The 25,720-nt window shown below is 34.3% G+C and overlaps 1 protein-coding gene across 1 annotated transcript in view; it reads right to left on the bottom strand.

Moving 5' to 3' along the window:
* The window catches only part of KIF13B (kinesin family member 13B), a 249,415-nt gene that overhangs the window by 67,347 nt on the left and 156,348 nt on the right, over positions 1–25,720 (bottom strand). Inside the window, exons 18-30 of the mRNA XM_051975736.1 lie at positions 24,689–24,851; positions 22,402–22,548; positions 19,759–19,908; positions 18,482–18,610; positions 14,633–14,803; positions 13,021–13,178; positions 11,150–11,282; positions 8,055–8,201; positions 6,675–6,704; positions 3,704–3,803; positions 3,075–3,201; positions 2,272–2,327; positions 299–423 (exon numbers count right to left, since the gene is read on the bottom strand). Coding sequence (XP_051831696.1) covers positions 299–423; positions 2,272–2,327; positions 3,075–3,201; positions 3,704–3,803; positions 6,675–6,704; positions 8,055–8,201; positions 11,150–11,282; positions 13,021–13,178; positions 14,633–14,803; positions 18,482–18,610; positions 19,759–19,908; positions 22,402–22,548; positions 24,689–24,851 — 1,636 coding nt within the window. The remainder of the gene's footprint in view (positions 1–298; positions 424–2,271; positions 2,328–3,074; positions 3,202–3,703; positions 3,804–6,674; positions 6,705–8,054; positions 8,202–11,149; positions 11,283–13,020; positions 13,179–14,632; positions 14,804–18,481; positions 18,611–19,758; positions 19,909–22,401; positions 22,549–24,688; positions 24,852–25,720) is intronic.

The raw sequence follows: 25,720 nt of genomic DNA, 5'->3' as shown, positions 1-25,720 counted from the left end.
CTAATTCTCACGGGAGCAGGCCATGGCCAGACCAAGCTGAGTAGATCATTTGCTGATTTCAATTACTGACATTCACTCCACTCCCCCTTCACTGGTGCAGAAAATCAAGAATTGACTAAATTTAATTTGATGGTCAAGCTCTATTCTTCCTACAACTTCAAAAAAGGAGCTTTCAACCATATATTCTGAGAGCCCTGGCATATGTTAATCTAGCAGTTTCCCTTAGGAGCCTTATAGGATAATGAAATGAAACTACTACTTATTTGACCTTACTGTGCCTTTTTTTTTTTTTTTTTACCTCTCCTTCATGATGTTTTACAATCTGTAGTTCAAAAAACTCTTCCTCTTCTTCACCAGTGAGAGTAGCATCCCATCCTGCAGGTTCTGGGTCATCAAGATTATCCTGTGAGCTAAAATCATCAGCTAAAACAAAGAACCACTATTAAATAAAGAAATCAGTGAAAAAGGTAACACTTGTTTCAGCTAAAAAAAAAAAAACAATGAAATTAATCTATAGTTTTCTACTTTAATTTTCCTTCAATCTCTTCTCTAAAATCCTGATATCAGATATGGAAAAAGGGCCTCAAAAGATCATTTGGTCCACTCTCCTGCCTTCAGGAAATACTCCCTTTTCAAAGATTAAGCAGGCAACTGAGACCCTAAAAACACCAGAAACCCAAGGTCACTGCCCTTAACTGTTGCACTTAAATTCTGAATTTGAGGAAATATACAGAAGGAACTGGGATGGGAGGAGAGTGGGACCTCATCTGATAGTGTGGTCTTGCATAATAGACAACTGGTCAAATGAGTTTGGGAAAACAGTTCTCCTAATACCAATAAAAAATATAGCCTGAATCTCTAGAATCACAGAAAAGCTGTAGACTACTCTAAGTAGAGTAGATTTTCTATAGCCTCTATTCACCTTGTACTGTCTTTCTGGGCTTATGGAAATACAACAATATATGGTTTCCAGAGGAAGATGAAATAGCTCTGATCACATCAGAAAATTTCTGTACTAAACTGAGTTTTATTGACCCATGATCATCAATACTTTATTTTCTTCCTTTGGAGGAGGTTACCACTTCCCCTCCTTATAAGGAATTTCCTAATCTAAGAATCAAGCCAAATTCATCCTTAGAAACCTAAGAGGATACTAAATTGTCCAGGTGCAAATATTCCTCAAATTAAGCCAAACTGAAGGTAGAGTCTACAAAATGCTCTTCTCCCCTTCTAATTTAGGAGTGGTATATGGTGCTAAAAAATACTTTGTTATAGTAATTATCACAGAGCTCTTTGGGGAAAAAAATTACTAAGTGTAATCAAATTGCTTAGTTCTACATAACTAAAAACACCATAAAACTTCCTTTCAAAATGTACTTTTTGGAGGGACAGGTTTAGTTTAACTTTAACCGCTGATCTTAAAAATAATTTTCAACTTTTCAAAAATTCCATTCCACCTTTTTATTTTGCAGAAATATTTTTGTGAAAAATCATTTTTACTTTGAATTAAAAACAGCCTATTTCAAACCAGAAATTATAGTTCTTGGTAAACAGTATAACAACTCACAAGAACAATGTGAAGACTAATTAGTTAATGCTCACAGAGCAGTGTGAAAAGGAAAAGTGTTATGTAAATGCAGATGGTTAGTAGCCCTTTTGAAGTGAGAAGACAAATACAGAAACTCTTTTTCAAATATCTATTCTAAAGTGTTAAACAGGAAAAGATCCTGAGAGCATAACCCACATCACACTATCAGCTGACAAGGGAGCAAGATACGCATTACTGGGAGTTGTAGCAGATGGAAATATGAGAAGAGGGCACAGAGGAACCAACAGAAGATTTTTTTTTTATGCTAACAAGCATAATACTGTTTAGGGAAAGGAAAAAAAAAACCTTTTCTTGAGCATAAGGACACTTGCTGTGCCTTTGACTGCTTCTACCTTAATGATTACAATTTTATATAATTTTATACTTTGTGAGTTAACCACTAAATGCAACATCTGTAGTGTAATGGTTAGGAGAGTCCTTGGGTTGAATCCTGCCATGGACAATTTATAATTTCTATGAGCCTCAGTGTCATCATCTACAAAATGATAATAATATTCCATCGTAATGATAATAATATTCCATCGTAATAATAAGATTTATAAGGTCAAATGAGATAACAAACGTAAAGCATTTTTATAAATCTTAAAGCTATTGTTAATCATCATCTACTTGACCACCTCATTACCCCATGAAAAACAGACTCTCAAAACCATCAAACTTACCACTCAAGTCAAGAAAGATAACAGGAATATGAGTTTCCATGCCAAGCACTGGGGTCCTATAGTGTAAGAGAAGATGTTATTTTAAATGAAGTTGATTTAATGAGCAGCAGGTCCTTTAGGACATAAACCTAGAAACCATCCAGTGCTATTGCAGGTCAGGTCAGAGGTAACTTTGAATGTTGGTTTTTACAATAATTTACCATTACTGATACTGCAAGAACCTCAGGGGAACTGCTTCTTCCTTTTCACCAGCTCATGGCTATGTAATTTTCATATCCTCTGAGAGAACCTGCTCTTATAAGAAACATGTGTCTTCTTATAATAAGAGCTCTTTCCATTACTCATTCTTTTATACAAATTCAGAGAGATTTTCATATGTTTTAATTTAACCATTTCTAAAAGGCCACAGATTATCTGCTGACTCAACAGTTTAAGCTTTCCCCAAACTAAAAGCTCCTAGAGACATAATTTTATTACGACCAAGCAAGCTTTTAAGTGAATGAACTCAGTAATTAACATATTAACTAATTTTTTAAAGCTAAGTGGAGTGGTACTAAATATTGATTCACATTCTCAGAAGGTCTTAATTACTCTGGTCAATAGCAGAATTATTTAATAAAAACATTTTTAGGTTAAAGTTATTCAACCTAAGACAATCCCAGTCCCAAAATTTAAACAACTTTTCCAGTCCATACTTGCTTTGACACTTTGAGAAAGCAGTGGCAGAAATCCCAAAGGCAGGAATCATGAGAAAATATTTTATAACATTCAGGGTTTTGAGGGGTACATTGTTCGGTTCTTACCATTCCGCTGGAGCCCCAGGGATGCCACTGCCAGCAGATGGAACCATGACAGCATTCCTTTCCTCAGTTAAAGTCAACCTCATTTCTAGAAGCTGAGCTTCCCTGTCAGCATCATCTTCTGTTTTATCTGGAACATCAGGAGAGAATGTCAAAAATGCCAATCTCACAGGCCTTTTCTTGAGGCACAAACCACCTTCTCCTTCACAAGGAAGCCAGCCAGGACAGATATGAGAAGCTCAAATATGCCCTCTCAGAGAGGACTTCTTCAGCTCATGGAAGGTTTCCAAGTTGGAGAACTTGTACAAGACAGATGTCTCTTTGACACAGAGGACTGTAATTATGATACTTTTCTAGAGTTGCTTCAGGGGAAAAATCTACTTTTGAAAGGGTATATTCCTAACCAGAAAGGTGAAAACTTTATTTAAACTTTAAAAATTTATCATTTTATTTGAAAAACAGGCAAGTGATTGCAGACTGAGTGGCTATCAGTAAAAGGGTATGGTACAAATAAAACAAAGATAGCCCTATTTGTTCCAAGTTCTTTCATTTATCTGAGTCTTCATATGAAGAGTTACAAGGGGGAATAATACCATCTATGAGGAAAATATCCCTAAATGTGCTTTTCTTACCAGGCTTACTGACAAGTTTTTGTAATTGTTGATCCAAATATTCTTGACGTTTGGTTAATGTGTTCAACCATTTTCGACGTAGTCTCTCCAAATCCCTGTCCTGAAAAGACAAGATAAATCAGAGTGAATATGATTCTAGGCAAAGTTTTCTAGCGGAAGCTAGTTTATTTTCCCTGAGGCAGAAGGTACTGAAAACGTGATCCCTTGTACAATGTTCTAGTCTTTATGCCCACCCATGACTCATAGAACGTTAGAGCTAGAAGGCAGCAGCTCATCCCAGTGCTTCAATTTACAGACAAGGGAGCTTCTGAAGTCTGGAGAAACCTAGAGAATTTTGTTAGAGATACTATAACCCTCATTTCCCGATTTGGAATACTTAAGTTTTTTCTACTTTACCACATCAGCTTCTCTGATTCCAGTCCACATATTTTTTCAGCCTTAGTCAAACCAAAGCATCTAAGAAGTTATAGTATTGAAAGAGATACCAAGATTTGTCCCCATGGAGTATTCTTTTGGGACCAAGGTCAATTGTCTAACGATACAAAAGACAGGGCTTCAAGCTTTTTAGAATCTCCAAATCTTCTAATATATTTTGTCCTTAATGTCTTTTACCAAATCAATTCACTAGCCCAAACCACACAATGCTGTACTTTCTTAGGCTGTGAAAAGTGTGATTAAGACTGAAGCAGAAATCAGATGCTTATTTTTCAGGCATGTTGCAGAAAAAATTATTGTCTTGGACAGGAGGCTGACTTTGGCCACAATGAGTAGCTCTAAGCATTCTAGGAACTTCCATTCTAGGAATATCTCACTAATTTTAGCCACTTTGTTCTATATACATAACATCACTATTTGAAGTGAATGAGAAAAATAGCCTCCCCAAAACAACTTACTACCTAAAGACAATTAAAACCACATCTTGACAAATCTTGAGGGTAAAAGATGCCAATATTTTTTTTTTTTTTTTAGTTAAGCAAAATTTTTTTAGTACTAAATAATTGCTCCATTTTAGGCAAGATTACACTTTTTCAGCATTATAATCTCTGTGGAGAGAAAAGGAATTATATTCATCTAAGGAACTCATTAGTTTCCTTCCCTTATAGTATGTACATATAACTGGATAGAAAATTTTCTAATCTTAGAAATAATCAAATTTATAAGTGATTTATAAAATCTTGTGATAAGCAATTTTCATGTCAGAGAAACTCATAGTAATTAACACACTAAAATATAGCTTTTGTACAAGATAATATAAATTTTTAGTAAGTTTGCTCAGAGCAATAGTATTAGAAATATGGAGATGGAAGAAAGGATAAATATAATATAATATAATACATGCTGACTTATATGAAATTTTCTTGACCATGGAAATCTCAAATAATAAAGCACATTTATACTTTGCTAAGATAACTACAGTAAATTCAAAATAATCACATTAAATGTTAACAAGCACCTGAAAATGCCTTCTCAATTATGAAATATTAAAATATACTTAATCTGAATTTAAAGTACATTTTATAATATTGTAATTTTAGTAATCCATGAACAGTAACTATTGTGAAACAAACACTTAATTAACCAGAGCACTTGCTCAGTCATACCATAATAGGTTACAGGACACTAAATAGAATAAATCATTCTCCATGTACCTACCCTCCCTTTGAGATTATTTAGTCTGCATCTAGGTGTTTGGATACTGTCTCCACCTATTAAAATTGTGAGTTCCTGCAGAGCAGGCACTGTTTTCACTTTTCTTTGCATCCCCATACTTAGCAAAGTGTGTGCCATATATTAGGTACTTAATAAAGTTTTAATAGTGTTTAAAGAAGAAAAACAAAACCTCTTTCATCCATGCCATTTTATTAGTGAACTGATTTCAGCAAGTTAGAAAAGTTCCATATGTCAGTGACTTACAAATTTGATTATTTCTAAGATTAGTAAAAATTTTACTCAGTTATTCAACAGAGGACACTTATTATGCTCAAAACACTCTAATTCTTAGGCTGTTTGAAAAGATAATGCAGATTTTATATTTCCTGATGCACTTGGTACCCTGGAGTCTCGGAACAGAGGGAGATGATGATTGGTTGACTTGGGTTCTAGTGCTAGTTGAAATTAACTAACTAAAAGCAGAAAAGAGCTGAACCAAAGCTCAAGCAGGGAAAAGAGAGGGAAATAAAATTCCTTCCTGACAAGAGGGGATTTGCCAGGAAACTTATGATTTTGGCAAAATGGGAAGAACTAAGTAATGAAATTTTGAAAGAATAAGAGGGCAAAAAGACAAAACTTCCCTGTCTAACAGTACAAGGACCTCTAGCAGTGAAAATCCTGGCTACTCCTCCCTGGCTATTATAATCAAGGAGGTTTAAGAAATATAATTTTTGATCTTCCCCATTACATTAAAAGGATTAAACTGAGTTTACTTTTGGAGTCATTTTTTGAGTATGAATAAGATGGTTTTAAGTGCCACCTGCTCTCAATGATCAATTATAATTCCAGAGAACTACTGAAGCATGTATCCTGGTAGAGAGGTGATGGAATAAATAAGCTTAATGGGATACATATTTTTGGCTACGGCCAATATGTTTTTTGCTTGACTATGCATATCAGTTACAAGGTTTTTTTCTTTTTGGGCTGTGAGAGGGGAGGAGCACAAAAAAGGAAAGAAGGAAAATGGTTCTTAATTGAAAAAAAATTTAATCTGAAACAATTTAAAAGCTCAAAGTTATTTTCCCTCCTCGCTCCCATCCCATTTTCTGGGACCCAAGACATCTTTAATAGGATAAAAAGTTTGCTCAGTTCAAAAAGCAAAAAAATACCAAAAGAACAAATGAATCTTGAATTAACTTATTATTTAATCTAATGAGTCCCAAGTGTACAACATACTTGTCTTTACATAGCATCTAATACTGTATAATTGTGTATTTGAAAATAATACATTTTGATAATAGAAATAGTGTGTAGAGTTTACCTGATAGCTGTCCATGTCATCATCTTCCTCCTAAAGAAATATGAAATAAAAAAAAGAAAGAAAACGAAAAACTATCAAAATCTGAAATTTGCTTTATCTATAAAAGGATGGCCTTCTTATTTATGGCCTAAGGGGATCATGAGGATTAAAAAGCTGAGTTATTCAATAAGGTATTTAAAAAAATGAGTACACTAACTTTCAACCCTCTTAAAGTATATATTATCAAGTTGGTTTTGCAAGCCTATCTTTTAACTGAAAGGCACTGACCAAATTCAGTCAATTGAGAGAAGTTAAAGTGAAAAAAAGCAAAAAAAAAATCAGAATGTGTTTTAGGACCAAAAATTGTGAATGTATGCACAAACCATAAAGATAAAACTTTTCAAAGCCTTCATATCTTAAAGTTCATCCCATCTTTAAAAGCACTTCTTATTTCAGATGCTTCCTACCCACTAAGCTGAAAAGAGAAAGTAGGGTAAGAAACCAACTCCTCTGGGCCCAAAGTGGACAAGGAAGGCTGGAGAGACTGAGAACAGGAAAAAGGTTCTAGTGGGGTTGCAGTGATTGGGCTGATTCTGCATAGACATATGTGGTCCATGTCATTGCTTTCCCAGAATTTCCCAGAATATTCCCAAGTTATCAAGGTAATGATAGGGCCTCAGTCTATTATGATACAGGCTCTCTCATGTTTTTTTGGAATTTTGGCAGACAAGTGACTGATTAAGGATAAGCTATTATCTAATTCCCACTGTCATCAAAAAAATGAAACTTAGAAATGTTATTTTATATAGTATTGCTCAAAAATGAAGTCTCAACTTTTTCTTTCCCTGATCTGAGTCTCAATCTTTTCACATATTTTATTTCTTTTTAAAGTTAAGTTAATAAATTTTATGGTTTGATTCATTTACTTTTCTCTTAGGTCCTTAAGGATTTTTTTATTTCCTGATGCTCTGAATTAAATGTTTGAGCTTCTTACAAGAAGATATGGAACACTTATCAGGCTTTCTCCAGAAACCTGTATGGCATTTTTTTCCCGCTGGGTTTATATCCTCACCCACTAGAGGAAATTAAGTGCCTACTGGAAATTAGCTTGAATAATCCAGTAGGAGGCAGATGCACTGGGTTAGGGAGATCTGACAAGACTAATCACTATTAGGGTTTCTGACTATGGAAATGTTTTAACTCTCATCCTGCCACTATTCTCTATGAGTCTCTATATAGTCTAGCAAATTGATTTCATAAAAGATATTTAAGGAAAATAAGAACATATATTGATAGAATCATCCTCAGAAAGAAAATTTTCTAAGATGTTCTAGTGATGACCTTGCCCGGATTTTTTTGACTATTTTTCCAATGAGAACATTACAACTCAATGGCACTTACATGGAAAATCTCATGAGTCTTTGGGGATCGCAGAGGTCTTATTTTTACACATCCTACGCCAACAGATATTATGGATTCCTCCATTAGTGGCAAAGTTCCAGACTCCTGCACAGACTTCACTTCAACCTGAATTCGTCGTGACTGCCCCTATGTCAGAGACAATTTAAAATAATCAAGGATACTAAAATCATCAAAAGACTTGGTAGGGGAGACCTCTACAGGTAGAAGTTCAGAAGACTGCTGGCTTGGGATCACTAAACATTTCAAAATATAAAAACAAAATAATTAAAAAATGAGGGTATAACAAGAATAATCAGGAATAATAAGGAAAACTCACTTCAGGAGTAAGTTTTTAGTACACAAGGCTAATACAGTGAGATTTGTGCACATTTTCCAAGAAACAGAATCTTAAAACATTCCAAATTATACTCTCTTCAAAATTAGTTTATAATTTTAGAACCCTAAAAATAGAAATGAGAAGAAAACATATGAATCTACATACAGTTTCAAGTAAGCTGTCTTCCTCTCTCTCCAACATCTTCAGTTGCCTAAGGCTTTGTCTTATCATGAAAATCAAGTTGGGCACTGATTGATCCTACTAAGCTTGATTTGGACAGATGGGATACAGATGACTCTTGATTTAATATTTATCCATGCATATTATATCAAATGTTCTCTAAGAAAATAAAATTTGATAATGGCCTCACATAGATTAGTTCATATTCAAAGAACTATAATGGTAATTTATCATTGGGGTTTTGGGGGAGAAAGATAAGGTCAAGGGGAACGTTCGACCAAACAAAAAAACCTGACCTACCCCTAGAGATTAAACAACATTATAACTAAAAAATGTGAGGCTATGTTAATTTTATTCCCTACATAGCACACACAATGATAGACTTTAGACACTAATAAATAATTCTATATAAGGAACTTAAAAATTCAATTGCCAAACTGGACAAAATTGCATTTACCAAAAAGAAAAAAATTCTCAATTTAAAAGCCCTCAAACAACATTTAAGCAAAAGCCAAATTAGCTACTAAGTGCCATAAATGTGATGTGAATTCTACTAAATAACTGTCTACCTCTAAACTTCTAAATCTAAACTGTTCTGTTTTTAAAGCCCTTCATGACCTTGCCCCAACTTCTTTCTGGCTCCCTCCTTGAAATGGTTTCCTTATACTCACCAACAATATTCCACCTGAGATGATGTTTCTGGCCAGGCTGTGCCCTATCCTCTGTCATGCATGATCCCTTCCTCTGGGCCACAGACTCAGGGCAGCCCCTAGATTCTTTTTGACTTAAGACCACTTTCTTGTTCTTTCTACCCTTCCAAGTACTCTCCCTACTAAAGAATTTTGTAGCTAAATACCTTATCATATTTGTATTTTTTAAAATGATTCTGTATAAACTTACACATATATTTGTCCCCCTCGTAAGGATGTAAGTTCCTTTTCAAGTAGGGTCTGTTTCATTTAATTAATTTGTCTAACACAGAAAAGCACAACAATCGGCAAGGAAGTTGTATTTCAAGGTATTTCTCATGGCTAACATTCTAATAACCAAACTGAAGCTACTGCCTCCCATTTTTTTCTGATCCAACCAATTCTATGTGGTTACCAGAAAAATTCTTTTAAACAAAGTTTTTATCACTCCCCCAAATAAAAAAACTAAAATGTATTTGCTGTTTTCTATTGTATCAAATTCAACTTTTCCAAGACCTTTCACCTAGCTTTCGATACCTTCCAAAGTGACCCTTACTCTCTAACTAATCTCTAATCTTGTTCTGTTAATTCTTCTGTTAATTTCCAATTCTTCCCATTTGCTCCACTGCACCCACAGTGGAGCTTTTATTCTCTGATTTTATTCATGCCATTTCTCCTAAATGAAATATCAAAAAAAGGAAAAAAAAACCCCTCACTTCCTTCTGAAAGTTTTAAGTTTCTCTGCTCTTCTCTGCTCACTTATGATATATGTTCTTTCATCACTTATTTCAGAACTAACTATAAAATCAACAAGTGACTTTTAGGCACAGAGATCATTCATTCTAACACCTGCCTTTAAGGGATCTACATCTAATGCGTCTAATACAGACAGCTAAGGCCTCTCTTCCTGAAGATCTTTAATTCTTTAGCCTTCCCAGGCCTAAATTCATTTATTAATAAAATAAGAGAGTTTAACTAGATTTCTCACTGTTCTAAGATTCTAGGGTCTCTCATAGGATTCAAATTCTACTTTATGTCTAATTCAAACATCTTTTACTTCAATTAAAGCCCATTATCTCCTATTTAGGCTTCTGAGGGCACACAAAAAAATAACTCCCTCAGCATCTTTCCTCACATAAGCCATTTATATCCACTGAGGTGCTCTTTTCTTCCCTTTCATCTTTTTTCTTAAGATGTATTTTCCATTTATTGAATCATTTTCATCTCTACTTCTCCAGACTTGATCTAATTTCTCAATGTGGTTACCAGAAGACAATAAAATATTCTAATAAAAAATCTCACTAATGCATACATGACAGCTTATTTCCTAACTTATATGCATATTGCCTTTAATAGCACCTAGTAACTTCCCTCCCCAACATGGCAATGTACTACAAACTAATTTTTCCCAGTTATTTTTCCATTATAATATGTTGCCCCTGTTGATACTCTATTTCTTAGTTATTTACTCCTGATAATTATGTTGCAATCTCCCTGAAGGCAAGGAATATATTTTATTTCTTATTATACCTTTTCAGTAAATAACATAATTTTTCACAAAATGTGGCAAAGAGAAGTTCTTATGACTATTATAGAAAACACAATGAAAGAGAACTGATATCAACTACAGAGATATTGAGCTATCCTTGAGGGGAGGGACTCTCTTATGCCTTTTTTTTTTTTTTTTTGAGGGGGGGGGAAGGGGGACAAGGTTAATCCCTAATACTTAGCACAGTGTTTTGTACATAACAGGAGGTTAATACATGTTTATTGATTTGCTGACTTTCTTTGCCAAATTTTTCATCTAAATAACAAATCTGAAAGAGAATTTTATTTTGGCAAAGAAGGCAATATTACTATTTCTCTTTTTCTGGTTCCAATTTCCTTACCTGACGTAGCTGGAAAATACCTCCTGTCTGCACATCCTTTGCAGGAATCACTTCCACTGGACCGTATTCCCCATTTTCGTTCTGTTCCAAAATCTGAACCCAAAATTCTACTTTTCTGGTGACTTCACTCCACCTAGGAATGAACATAACATTTAGGAGCTTTAAAATTGTTTTTTCCATTTTAAATGTTTTAAGCAGAAGGACAAATTTTATTGCTAATATCTGAAAGAAAAATCTACAATTATCCACACAATATGCACATTATCAAAAATAATGATTCTCTGAAACAAAGTTATATAGATGCAATCTAAACTTAAGCATGAGAATTTACAAAATATTACTATTACACAAGACATACAATTTAGCACAGTGTTATCTGAGAGTGGACATAAGATTAGGATTGACAAACTAAATCAACTAAAAGCCCTGTGTGGCTAAATGATTTGATCAAAGTCATTAAGTGAACAACTTCAAACTCAGCCTTGGTTTCTTCCTTCACATTAATTCCTGCAAGCAACTGAGTATCAACATTTCTCCCTTTCAATACCTTTTCTCACAGTGAACTGTCTACTTAGTTCACATCATAACTGCTCTCTTGGACTGCTGCAATACTAGCCTCTCAATAGATATTCTTGCCTCTAGTCTTTCCCTTTTTCAATCTATCTTCTACACCACTATCAAAATGATACTCTTAAAACACAGATCAGACAAGGTGCTCCCCAGAATGAAAAAAAATGATTGGCTCCTTATTGTCTCTAGGATGAAACACAAAATTTTCATTCTGGCATTTAAAGTTCTCTACAATTTTATTCTCACCTACCTTTCCATTTTTATCTCATATTATTCCCTTCACAAGATCTCTGTATTGAGCAAACTACCCTATTGATTATCCCATCCAACACTCCACCTACCATCCTTGTGGTCCATGTTTCAAATACATTTCCATCTCATATAATCTCTAGCTGCCTTAAAAACCTATCTCACATGCCACCCTTCTGTACGACTTTCTTGATAAAGCTAGTTATTTGCATTCTGTACCTCTTAAAATTACTTTTTGGTTACTTGTGGGCATGTTACATCCCTAGGAGAAGAGAAATCCGATGAGGTCAAGAAATCTTGGGGTTTTATTTTTGTATTCTCAGGACCTGTCTTGCACATGATTGGGACTTAGTAATAATTGTCTGTTGAATTGAAAATTGAATTGAGAGAAACAAATTCATATAGAAGAATAAACTTCTAGTTTATTCTTTTAAAAATACACTTCCTTAAATTCCCAAACAAAATTTGTTGCTCAGAACTAAACTTCCTTAACCATAATGAAATATACATAAGCATAAATTTCTTTGGATACCTTCATATAATTAGGAAAGAGTTTTGATCAACAATCAAATCCAACTCCCTTCACACAAGTTGCTTATATACATGAGAGTAAGAAGTTTCCAAATAAAGCTCAATTAGCTAACAGGAAACCAATTGCAGAAGCTGCAGTGCTCTCTTAAGAGGTTGTTAATTACAAAACAATTCCCAATAAGTTCCCAAGCCAACCTTAAACCATTAACCACTCCATTTGAAACACCTGCTCACTCAACTTTTCTTGCAATTGTTCTTTAAAGCATATTTCCTTTAGGAAGATTAATTTTCTGGAGAGGATCCTAATCATGACTAAAATGGATTCAATTTTCCTGAATGTGCCATCATCTTTCTACAGCATCTTAATTACACTGTTTTAGTACTAGTTATATTTCAAATGATGGGCAACAGTGATATTCTTTACTGAATAATATTCATCAGAAACAGCAGTACTGGCTCTGAGTAGTGAAATTTAAATGTTTTGAGCTGTTGTTTAAAGGAATCAGACATCTGAAAATCACCTATCCCGAAGACTCCGTGTTTTGGCTTGAATAATACCCAAATCCCAAAGAGCTGGGTTTTTTCGAGGGTCTGTCATCTTATGGCCATATACTTCAATTGCCAAAGCCCCTTCAGAAAGATATTCAATAAAATCTTCAGAGATGTTGATCGAAAACTCCTACATAGAAGAAAAAAGGTTGATTAATAATAAAGCAGCTTTGTTTCCTCCAAAAAAATTCCTATTATTGTTCATGCTTAATCCATAAAGCATTCTTTGGTATGAAGTATAATTAAAAAAAGATATTATGTGTTGAATCACCATAGTAGCAAAATTAGGCAGTCAAAAGCCCTTCCCAAATGGTCTCAAATTCTTGACATTAAAAAAAATATACAAACATTATATATACATATTCACACTATACTTTTTCAATCACAAAATCTGAATGCTTAACAGACTTGAAAGATGTCTAATATTCATTTTATATATACCTACTCTTTTGAAATGGCATAAGAAAACAACTATAATTATAAGGACCAAATATGACAAGAATAAATCAAAAGACTCTGAATATGAGTTTTTCTAGTGATCAGGAATAATAATGTTGGAAGCAATGGATAAAATCACCAAAATCACAGAAAACTTCTGAACCCTCACTTTTAGCACTGAACACAAAACAGAAGAAATAAGTTTTACCCAAGATGTCCCATCAATATATCAAGGAGCAAATGATCTCATCAATGGGAATCAATCACTAATGCTCATCAGAACTCACCATCACATAATAAATTTTAAAAAGCTGCCTTTGGCTCAGAGGGGAAATGTACTAGAGTAATGGATGTCAGAGATGGGACCTGAACACTAGGACTAACATTCTATTGGCTGTGCTGTGGTGTCTCTTTAAGATAAGCTGTAAAAGAGCAATTCTTAAACTCATTAGTCTTAGGACCCCTTACCATTCATAAAAATTACTGAATAAGGAATTTCCCTAAAAGTTTTTTTATATGTAGCTTATATTTATTGATACATATGAATTAAGATAGCTTATTAGTATTATTATGAAAATAGCTTTGACTTTGTGGAACTATTCAAAAGATCTTGGAAACTCGCAAGGATCCCTAGACCATACTTTGAAAACTTCTAGCATGAAGTACTTAAAGTAAAAATGTCTTAATAATAAAGTGTATTAAATGCAAAATGGGTGAAAAAAGAAAGTGATGCGATTTCTCTTTTGAGAGGTCTTTTAACATGCTGGCATCATTATTATTTATTTATTTTGTGCTATTAAAACTTTTTATTTTAAAAACACATGCATGGATAATTTTTTAACATTCACCCTTGCAAAACCTTGGCTTCCAAGTTTTCTCCCCCTTCCCCCACTTCCTCCCCTAAATGGGAAATAATCCAATGTATGTGGCCTCAACTATCTCAGTGTTGAAAAGAGCCATGTCCATCAGAATTGATCTTCGTATAATCTTGTTGCCATGTACAATGTCATTATTTCTAAGAAATCAAGTTCATAAAATTATTATGAGAGAGAGACAAAAAGAGAGAGGAAGGGTAAGAGAGAAAGCGAGAGAGTAAACACATTTCTATTAGTCTTCAAATCAAGCGAAATTTGAAAAAGAAATTACATTGCAGTGATCGAAAACAACCATGCACTGAGGCTCTTTGCTGATAGGAGAAGAGGAGGTATCTACTTCAGGTGCAACAGTAATTGGTTCCTGCTGATCCCAAAAGCTGTATTTACAGAACACAAAATTGGAGAGATGTTGTGGCAAACCGGTAGCTTGAAGTATTTTAACCTGTTGGAAAAAAGGAATTTTTCAAAATCAATAAAGTCAAGGCAAAAAGCATTAAAAAAATATATATATAGAAGGTAAGTATTAGAAGTTTTCCTCTATTCAAGTTGTATAGCACTGTGATATAATGGTAAAAGCAGAGAAAGATGAGTGAGGAAATCCTAAACTAAATAATTTAACTTGTGAATATTTGTGTCAAAATTAAGTACCTATGCCTCAAGATTTTTGTGAAGATAAAAGTAGAAAGAAGAAGGAAAATGAATTTTCTTTGAAAAAGTAAAAATGCCACACTATGCATTATGCTTTAAAATATAAAATGATTAGTGGAAAGAACTTGGGATATCTAACCTGGAGAAGATAAGAAATCAGCAAGAGCAGAACTGCTTTCTTATATTAGAAGAACTTGCATGTGAAAGACAAATGTTTCACTTTCATACAGAGGATAGACTTAATAGGGTTAATTAAAAGTTGCAGAGAGGTCAATGTCAGTCAGTATTAAGAAAGAAATTTCTAACAAATGAAACTATCAAAAAGTAAGATTGGGCTGACTCAGGAAAAACTGTTTTCTCTCCACCATCAACCCAACTCCCACCTCCATAACCACAAGAGGGATTCAGGAAAGTAGAGGTTCTAAATGAGGGGTCTATAGACATCCAATGGATTCATGATGGGAACTGCTTTCCAGTTTTCCTAGCAATTTATATCAAATATTGAATTCTTATCCCAAAGATCTGGAACTTTGTGTTTATCAAACACAATATTACTTTCTTACTGTATTGTGTACTTAAGCTATTCCAATGTTATATTTATTCATTCTTTAAACAAATGCTAACTATGGGAGGAAAATTATCATTTTCCTATTAATTGTTTATAGACTTGTAATACAGTGTGGACAAAACCTTTCTATGGAAAGATATCTCAAATTTTTAAAAATGATATCTATAAGAAAAAATTCCCTTCTATTTAACTTTATAAGATAATATTCAACTTGCAAAAACAGGAATACTTTGAAAATATTTTATCCTTAAATCCTTAGATGCAGTTATAAAAGTTACCAGAAGGTGTCATGATAGCATAGAACTTTCTGTTAGGCCCTGCTTATAAGTGAGAAGTTAAGAATTCAATAAGATCTCTAATTTTTTTAATTGCACATTTTGAAATAAGATCAATATCCTATGACATCCACAATATTCCTCTTTTATCCTTTATATATATTTGTATTCCATTTATACAGGATCTAATTCAATAGTTCAGTGGTAAAGATGGTATTTCTCAAAATGCAATTAATAATACCTTTGGGTTTATTTTCATTCTGTGAGTTAAACTGGATTTTTCTATAATATTCTATGCAATGCTAATTCATACCAGGAATATTTAAGCATTTATCACCAGAGTACAAGGGTGGAAGGAGAAAAAAAAAAGAAAAATATGTTTCCTTTTTTTAAATTAACTAACTCCTCTCCATTTATTCAATAATTATTTATTGATTGCCTGTGACATATATACACAGAATAAGAGTCATATCTGCCCTTGGGACAAGTCCCATAAACATATCAAGGGCAAGAAACACAGTGGTCCAGAGAATGCTACAAGGGTACTTCTATAGAGGCTATCGTTCCACTCATACATAATAACTAATATAACCCAGATTTAATTTAATTTAATTTAAACCCAGATTCCTCCAAATCCAAGTCCACAATTCTTTTCAGGGTACCATTTTTTCTCTCTATTTAATAGTCACCTCATTATACTAGCTTAACTCCTTGTGAAAAACTAGTTATGAACTGATATGCCTAAAAAGCTTTTTTTTTTTTTTTGAAGGGGGTAGGGATTGTTTTTATATGAATTTAGTAACTACCTTGGAATGACAGTCCTTTATTTTACTGTGTGCTTCTGTTCCACTGTTTTGATTTTTATGTTGGGCCCTCCAGCCTAACTCCTAAGTTTCTAACATCAGGTAAGATTGAAGACAAAATTTCAGGGAACAAGCAAGGTCCCAGATCAAGGAGTTTATCACAAAGTGTCCATTTCTCCTGCTTCTCTTGCCAGCCAGCTCAAGCGGACTGAGAACTTAGGAAAGGAGGAGCTGTCCAACCTAACTCTGAGGGCCCAGGATGCCCTGCTCTCCAGGAAGGGCCCTTGTTCTTCACATCTACTAGGAGAAACCTGGCTGGCTGAGAGTCTCTGGAAATAATGAAGCAGTTCCTAAAGCAGGCCTGTCTTCCCCCTCTCACCTTTCCGTTGTATCCAACTAAAACTGCCAACCCTGCACAAACCCTGAGTTCTGGCTCTGCCAATATCCTTAGAGTCACGTGATCTCCTATCAGCAGATTTAATTTTCTAAAACTTGGGCAATTTTCTTTTATTACTCAATCTTAGGTTGCCCCAAAGAATAGCTAGATGGCACAGTGGACAGAGCATTGGGCTGGGAGTCAGGAAGATTCATCTTCCTGAATTCAAATATGGCCTCAGACACTAGATGTGTGACTCTGGGCAAGTCACTTAGTCCTCTTTGTCTCAGTTTCCTCCTCTGTAAAATGAGTTGAAGAAGGAAATGGTGAACCACTCTTGCCAAGAAAATCCCATATAGGGTCACAAAAAGTCAGACATAACTGAAATAACTAAATAATAAATTGCCTTGCAAGGCAGTGAACCTTAGCTACTAGTAGCATTAGCTTCTCCCGCCACAATGGAGACCAAAAGGCGATGAAATTAAGTTTAACATACCATTACTGAATAATAAGGGTAAAGTAGTCTAAATATAGAGATTGGAATCAGAAAAGATGGGTTCAAATACTAGATTTGTTTCTAAATGGCCTTAAGCAAAAAGTAACTTACCCTCTCTTGTCCTCAGTTTGTACATTTGTAAAATGAGATGGTTACCCTAAATGTTGTCTAGCATCCCTTTCGGTTCTGAATCCTATTACCACCATAGGCATGCGCCCATGCAAAACTTCCACTTCTCACTGCTGGCCATAATCCATTATCCAAACTCCCCATTATCTGTCAAAGTTGCCTTTATCTGACAGTTTAAGGTATCATATCTTTTCAAGATCATATCTATTTTAAAATAGAGGATACAAAAAAAAAAATCTTTTAAGTCACAAAGGGTTCATGAAGCCCTAGTTCTGGAATCTAGAGCATCGGTGAAATATGTTAGGAGCCTGCAGATCCTGAGTGGTGCACCTTAAATCCAGTAACACAGGTAGCCATTTATTCTGCTCTCCTTCTTCTTCTAAGAAAGAACAATATGAGAACCAGGATGCAAAAAGGAAGAAGTACTGCATTTACAAACCACAGTGAGAACACAGGCTGGACCAAGCACACAAGGAGCAGGACTGGCTTGATTCTCAACCATTTTCGTTTACTCAGAGAAGCAGTAGGAAAAATTCCAATCTATAGAGGTACGTATATCAAAACAAATTTTAATAGAAAAAATTTAGGTCAATCGATACCCTAAATTGATACCCTGAATCAATACATGATTAAAGAATGTCCCTAAAATTATTAATTTTTTTTGAGACAGTTCTCAAAAAATTTACCATCCTAAAAACCCAAACATTTTCATCTTCTCCCATTCCAACATCCCACAACAAACCATAATACTTTTTTAAAAGTTCCTCTGATACCAACCCAGAGTTTAAAGTAAGAAACTTACCCTAGAATAAAGTGAGCACTTACCATGCAGACTAGTTTGTGATCCTGTGTGTCCTTATCAAATGAAAACTCCACACCGTCATCCCCCCCAGCAATTCGCTCTCCAATAGCACCACTGATCTGCACCACTTCCACATGTAGCCGACCTGCTACCTAAAGAGGTGAGAAAGAACAGAAGAGCAATGCTTCCCTTCCTTTTCCCTCCTACAGATCAACTATCAGCTTTAGATCCCTACTGATTGGGGCAAAGAATGAGGCTGCGGCTATTGCTCTTGGCCCCCACTGTGCCTCCAAACAAGTCTCCAAGATTCCTTACAAAGCAGCCATGATTATCCAAGGTATGCAATGTTTGCCAAGTACCAGTGGCTGCCCATCATCAATCCTTCAAGGTTCAGTAATATGAAAACAGATCACAACTCATCCATTTATAACCGAGCAGAGAGATGGTCTTCATATGTTGCTAAACGTATCCCCTTTGTAGCCAATCTGGTGATGAGGCTCCCCAACTTAGTTAACTTAGCCCCCTGATAGCTGGCATATCCCAAGAACGTGGCCAGGCCTGCACTCCCAGTATTCCCTTGACAAGACCTGATAGAAAACCCATTCTACTACTAGAAAAGTTCAGAGCATGGGATCACCTCCCCCAGTGATAAGGCACGGAAACAGTACCTTTCAGCATCATTTTTACCAATAAAACTACCTATTTCCTCAATTTGACTTGCCAGTTAAGAGTGATCATAGTAACAATGTTGGCAGTACTGTCACTTTTAATATACTGATATGATAGAGCCATGAGAACTGAATAGTCCTCCAGTTATTTGAATTGTTTTTTATTTCCTCATTTTGTAACTGAAAAAACATGCTACATACAATGACAACAATAATATAAATGAAAATAACAATTGAAAATGAATGCTGAAAAGTAACAAAAACAATTCTGGCCTCAAAAAATACACATACCCTTTCTAACCCTATCCTTTGTATTGGTAGGAGGTTCACAGGTATGGCCTCTGCATACGATTTCAGTTTTTTTTTCTGATATATTGATTGGTTTTGCCAATTGTTTATTTTCTTCCTCTTTTTCTTAAAACAATATATATATATAAATTACACACACACACAAATGTTGTAAGAGAGACAGAGAGAATGAGAGTGGCTCTCTTGGAAGTGAAATGAGAAGGAATATATAAGGGACAATTCAGGCAATGTAAAAAAAAAAAAAAAAAAAAGCAAATGTTATCACTAGAAATTTCATTAAAGAAAAACAAGTCCATTAATAAAACATAAGAAAATCAACTCACCTCTCCTTTTTGGTTGATGATTGGCACAGCATATTGTAACTTCACATCATAAAAAAGAGAGCTAAGGAAAACATTGGCCACACCAATAAGACTATGGTTCTCTTGTTCATCATAGAATGGATCAGCTCGCTTGAAGTAAGACCTTGTTACCTTTAATGGAATTCAGAACACAGAGCTCCAGAAATTTACTTAGAAGACATGAATTCAGATTAACGCTTTTCTCTTGACCTAGGCCAATAAGAATCAATAAATGAATATGTAAAAGAAACTGAACCCTTCATTTTTATTGTAACCTCACAGAATATTAGAGTTGGAAGGACCTAAAAATCCTTCAAGAGAATGTGCTGTTCTACCTAGTTTAGAAATCACTGTAAGTGCTTTCATTTACTTGAGGTAAATAAGGTTATTTTACTTCCTGAATAGCTTTTGCCTGCCCTTTAAAGGAACACTAATTTTGCTGGTAACTATAACAGAAACTCATCGAAGAGGCAGAAAAAAAATTACACATTTCCTTCCTAAAAAATAATGAAAATACCCATGGTGACTATAGTGGGAGAAATATATCTTTTTCCAATGCTCTCAACAGGTAGTGTGGTACCTTGTAGATTTGGAATTAGGTTAGGTTGGATTCCTTTAAAATGTGACTACCATCAAGAAGGCATTTAAACCCCTATGAACCTTTTTATTTATAGTAAAATAGTATTTACATCACTAACCTTACAGACATTAAGAGAACATTTTGTAAACCATAAGGTCCTATTCTAAATGGGAGGTATTATAATTTTGTGAACTAGAGACTTCACTAAGTAGAATCACATATTTATCTTCACCTTCATAATAAAAAACTAAAATCTTTTGAAAATCATAAAAGTTATGTCCATTTTTTGTTTGAATTTTAAAAAATTTTCTAATTATTTTATTTTAAAATAAATTTTAATAAATTTAATATTTTATAAATTATTTATAAATATTTATTTAAGTATTTCTAAATATAAATGTTTATTTCTAAATTAATATTTAATAAATATTTTAAATAAACTTGAATAAACATTGATTTATGAATCATATTGGGAGAAAAAAAATCAAAGCAAAAGGGAAAAACCATGGAAGAGATTTAAAAAAAAAAAAAACAGTAAAGTGAACATAGCATGTGTTGATTTATATTCAGTCTCCTTAGTTCTTTTTTTCTGAATGCAGATGGCATTTTCTATCCAAAGTCTATGGGATTGCTCTGAATTACTGAACCACTGAGGAGAACCAAGTCTTTCATAGTTGATCATTGCACATTATTGCTGTTATTGTATACAATTTAATTTACATCCAGTTAATAACTTCTCACTTATTTGTTTTGAGATGGCAGAATGAACTGCAAATGAATCCTGAATTGTATCTCAATACCATCACTTTAGGAGTATAACAACATGGAATAAAATGACTCCTTAGAAAATTTCCTCAGATATGATATGAAGATAAAGACACTGATATAAAATGTAAACTAAGCATCTCTTCACTTTATTTGAAATTGTTTTTAGTTATCAAGACATCTCATTCTAAGAGGCCTAATCAAATGAGAGGGGAAATATTTTTGGAAATTAAATATATTCTGAACCAGGAAAATCAAGGAATGGTAGGTGATTTTTTTAAAAAGAATTTTTGCTTAGCTATATACTGCAGAACTCTACAAAAAATTTTAACTCTATGAACTGGAATAAGCTTAAAGATTTTTACTACAAAATTGGTTTCCTACTGGGACACTAATACATTGGTGGAGCTGTGAACTGATTCAGTCATTCTAGAGAGCAATTTGGAACTATGCCCAAAGGGCTATCAAACTGTGCATGCTCTTTGATTCAGCAGTGTCTCTACTGGGCCTATATCCCAAAAAGATCATAAAAAATGTGCAAAAATGTTTGTGGCAGCCCTCTTTGTAGTGGCAAGAAACTGGAAACTAAGTGGATGCCCATCAGCTGGAGAATGGCTGAATAATTTATGGTACATGAATGTTATGGAATACTATTGTTCTATAAGAAACAATCAGCAAGATTATTTCAGAAAGGTCTGGAGAGACTTACATGAACTGATAGTGAGTGAAACAAGTAGAGCCAAGAGAACATTATAGAACAGCAACAATAAGATTATGTAATGATCAACTGTAATAGACTTGACTCTTTTCAACAATGAGGTGATTCAGGCCAATTCCAATAGACTTGTAATCGAGAGAGCCATCTACATCCAGAGGGAGAACTATGGAGCATTTTCACCTTTTTTGTTGCTGATATTGTTTGCTTGCTTTTTTTTCCTTCTTTTTTTTTCCTTTTTGCTACAATTTTTCTTGTGTAACACGATAAATATGCAAATGTGTTTTTTAGAAGGACTGCATGTGTTTAACCTACATTGGATTACTTGCTGTCTAGAGGAGAAAAAAAGTGGGAAGGAAAGGAAAAGTATGGAACACAAGGTTTTATAAGGGTGAATGATGAAAACTATCTTTACATGTAGTTTGAAAAAAAACCCTATTATTTAAAAATTAATTATTTAATTAATTGAAAAACAAGCAAACAAACAAATAAAATTGGTTTCCTAATTCCTGTGTGATCATTATAGTCAACACCAATTATTATGCACTGAATGATTACTACTTACTGGATTATCTTCATCACATTCTTTCCACTCCTGATAAAGGTCCCTCATGTCCAATAATCTGTTGTCTAGTTTCTCTAAGGACCATATCTGTTTGCCTTTGCCTTTCCTTCTCACTTGGATTGCAGGTTCACTGAGAAGTGAGCCTCGCTGCAAAAACATGGATAATTATTAGATGAAGTATTAAAAGAGATTCAAAATGTAAAGCAAAACAAAAGTAACTCTGAATGCACCCTTGTCGGAAATTGTTAATACATCCATATTCCATTAATAACTCACATTTATATAGTACTTCAGATTTTGCAAAAACTTTTAACATCAATTCACTAACTTAGAAATGACACAAAACATCTGGCATTTTAAATGGACTGAAATTTTATGGATCTTTACTACATCAATAAATCCATTAAAGAGAGTTAGGAAAAGTTATTTGTTTGGTGGTAGCCCGAAACACCTAAGGGCAGATAACAAGAGTGTGATCAAATAATGTGGACGTGAATAACACTACAAAACAAGGAAGAGACAATAATATTTCCAGCTCTAATTTTGGCTTGATTAGTTTTTTAATTCATCTGATATACCTCTTGGGAATTTCAGAGTGCTGTGAAATGAAAACATTCTTACATTACTACCTTGTGTATAATCATTAATGTATTTGAAAGCTAACTGAAATTTTAAAAATCTGTCAGCCTGGGTTATTTTGAAGAAATTATCTCCTTGACAGAAAAGCAACAATGATTTGGGGGCTTTTCAGAAGCAACAATCAAGAATCCATCCTATGCTGTAAATAATTTCTTCTGAATTAAGTTACTTGCTCTAAGAACTCCTTTTTCAGCTGTCTCATTTAGCCAAATTATGGTTAAATAGAAAGTCCTACAACTGCCTGGACAGGTTTTTTTAAGTAAGGACTAACAGAGATGGTTCCCATATGTAGACAACTAAAAACAAAAGATGGCAGAAACTGATGGTAAACCTCTGATTGAAGCCTCTGATGAAAGGCAGAAGGGAGGAAGCCAAATTTTGCCAGAAGAGGCTGGAGGGAGAGCATGAATATGAAGAAAATAGGACCAAACCTATTGGGCTGAGAAGGAAAAAGGCTGGGATGTAAAGTAGAAGTGTGAAAAGTGGAGATGAAGACCACTATGGAGATGAAATAGTGTTGGCTAGGCAGACAGAACAAAGACCAATGGGACAGATGAGTTAAGTCAGCAATAATGACAGCCACACTATAAAAGTAAAGAAAGCTTTGTGGCACTACCACAAGATCATTTCTTAGGAGAGGGATAGATTGCCTAAAAGAACTTAGCTCGGGGTAGGTTTAGCTTATAGAGGACTGAGGGTACTAGGTTCCAGCTTCGCCACCCTTACACAGCAAGGTAATTTTGGTCTTCCACAGTCCTTTCATCAGAGTTCTTCCCACAACTCTAACCCCTAAATGTATTTTTTCATGGCCATGGATCTCGATGACATAAAGAATGCTTTTAGTAAATAGCAAACAAAAGAATCAAGTTCCAAATAGATGAATTTTCCCCCTCTATACACATAACTAATAAAAACAAACAATGTATTTTTTAAAAGAGACTTTCACATATGGAAAAGAAACAATTAAAAAAAAAAAAAAAAACATGTATACAGAGGCTTTGGCTAAGAATTAATCCGAAAACACTCCTTCTGCCCCCACCAAAAAACAAACAAAAAACAGAATGAAAGAGAAGATACAGCTTTACAGCAGTGGAAACTTATCTTCAACTTATTTATTCGATTTATTGATTTATTTTGATTTCTTTGATTTCTGTACTACCAGAACAAGTACAGTGGGACAAATGGAAACACACTGCCTCTTACCCCAAGTAGCCTGCAATTCAGAATACACATATGCAGTAAAGTGAATATACATATGACATAAATAGAATACACAAATGAAGTAAAAAGAATAGTTTTAGAAAGTACAATATCAACAAATGAAAAACAATATAGCATCAGTCCAATGTCCAAGTGCCAAAGAGATCCCAAATAATCAGAAAGATTACTGATTAACTGGGTTAATCTGGGTGGCAAAGTAATCAGAGGTAAAGACTTCTGGGGGGTCTTACCATGGGATGACAGAAGGGAGAGAAAAGAGCATTGCAAGCAAAAGGAATTGCACTACTAGAGGCTGGGAGACCAGAAGAAGCAAGTTGTATGTGAGGGATGGATCAAGAAGTTAGCTTAGGAATCACACCTATGAAAGAACACAATGTAAAGCATTTTTATGCAATGGCATGCTTGATCCTCTTATCCAAGACCTCACCTTCCTGTTAGCATCAAGGCTGGAGGCTGGAATCTGTAAGGTGACTTTATATTCTGTTCTTTTATCCAGTTCCTCTGCAATGAAACTAGCTTCTCTCACTAAGAGATTGGCTTTAACAATCTGCTCTCTCAGTTTCATCAAGCTGTTGTTCAATGTTGCTTCTCTTTTTCAACAGGCAAAACACACAAGATGGAAAAACAGAATATTATATAACATACTGATAATATTAAATTAAAATTAAATATAAAATTAAACATGAAAACGGATGTCCTGTTGAGATGAAGAATGCACTAATAATAATATTCTCACTTGAACCCTTTTGTGATCAATGGCATGGCATTTGTGTACCTGCTAACCTTGGATCAGAGGTTCAAAGCATGACTACAGAACAAAGTATATTTCCTGGACTGAAGGAACATCAGACTTACACCCTCATTAACACGCTGGTAATATTGTTCTAATCAACTAAAATCACAGGCTTTTTCTTCTTGGTTGTGATGGTGTTTATTTTTGCTATTTGCCTTTAAATAGCACTGACTAAAGCTTCAACATTTAAAACTACTGAACAGAAAAGAGTAATTATAGCTAACTTCTTTATATGTATTATACAATGACGAGTTACTGTCAAATCTGAATGATCACTAAATGGAAAATAGAGAAGATGTTGTAAGAACTTACATAGCTAACATGATCTACATGCAACAAATCAGTATAAAAAGTACATTTATTCTTTCCAAAAAGATAAATTAATCAACTGGAGTGTAAAGAGAAGCATATTTTCTTTTCCTTTTTTTTTTTTTTTTTTTTTGGAAGTGGCAAGAGTGGGAATGTTTTTTGCATGACTATGCATAACTGCTATAATGGGCTTTGTTTTTCTATCCCTCTCAATAGGAAGGGCTGGGGAAAGAATTTAGAGTTCCAGAGATAGTATTTAGATCATAATCACACCCTGAGGGGCTAAAGTAAAGCCTGCCTCACAGGGAGAAAAGTTGGGAGTTTATATAGAGAGAGCATCAAGCTAAATAGTGGACA

Source organism: Antechinus flavipes, chromosome 2 (assembly GCF_016432865.1).
Source record: "Antechinus flavipes isolate AdamAnt ecotype Samford, QLD, Australia chromosome 2, AdamAnt_v2, whole genome shotgun sequence".
Taxonomy (NCBI): Eukaryota; Metazoa; Chordata; class Mammalia; order Dasyuromorphia; family Dasyuridae; genus Antechinus; species Antechinus flavipes.
Note: the sequence above shows the minus strand (reverse complement) of the source record. Positions and strands in the feature narration are given on the sequence as shown.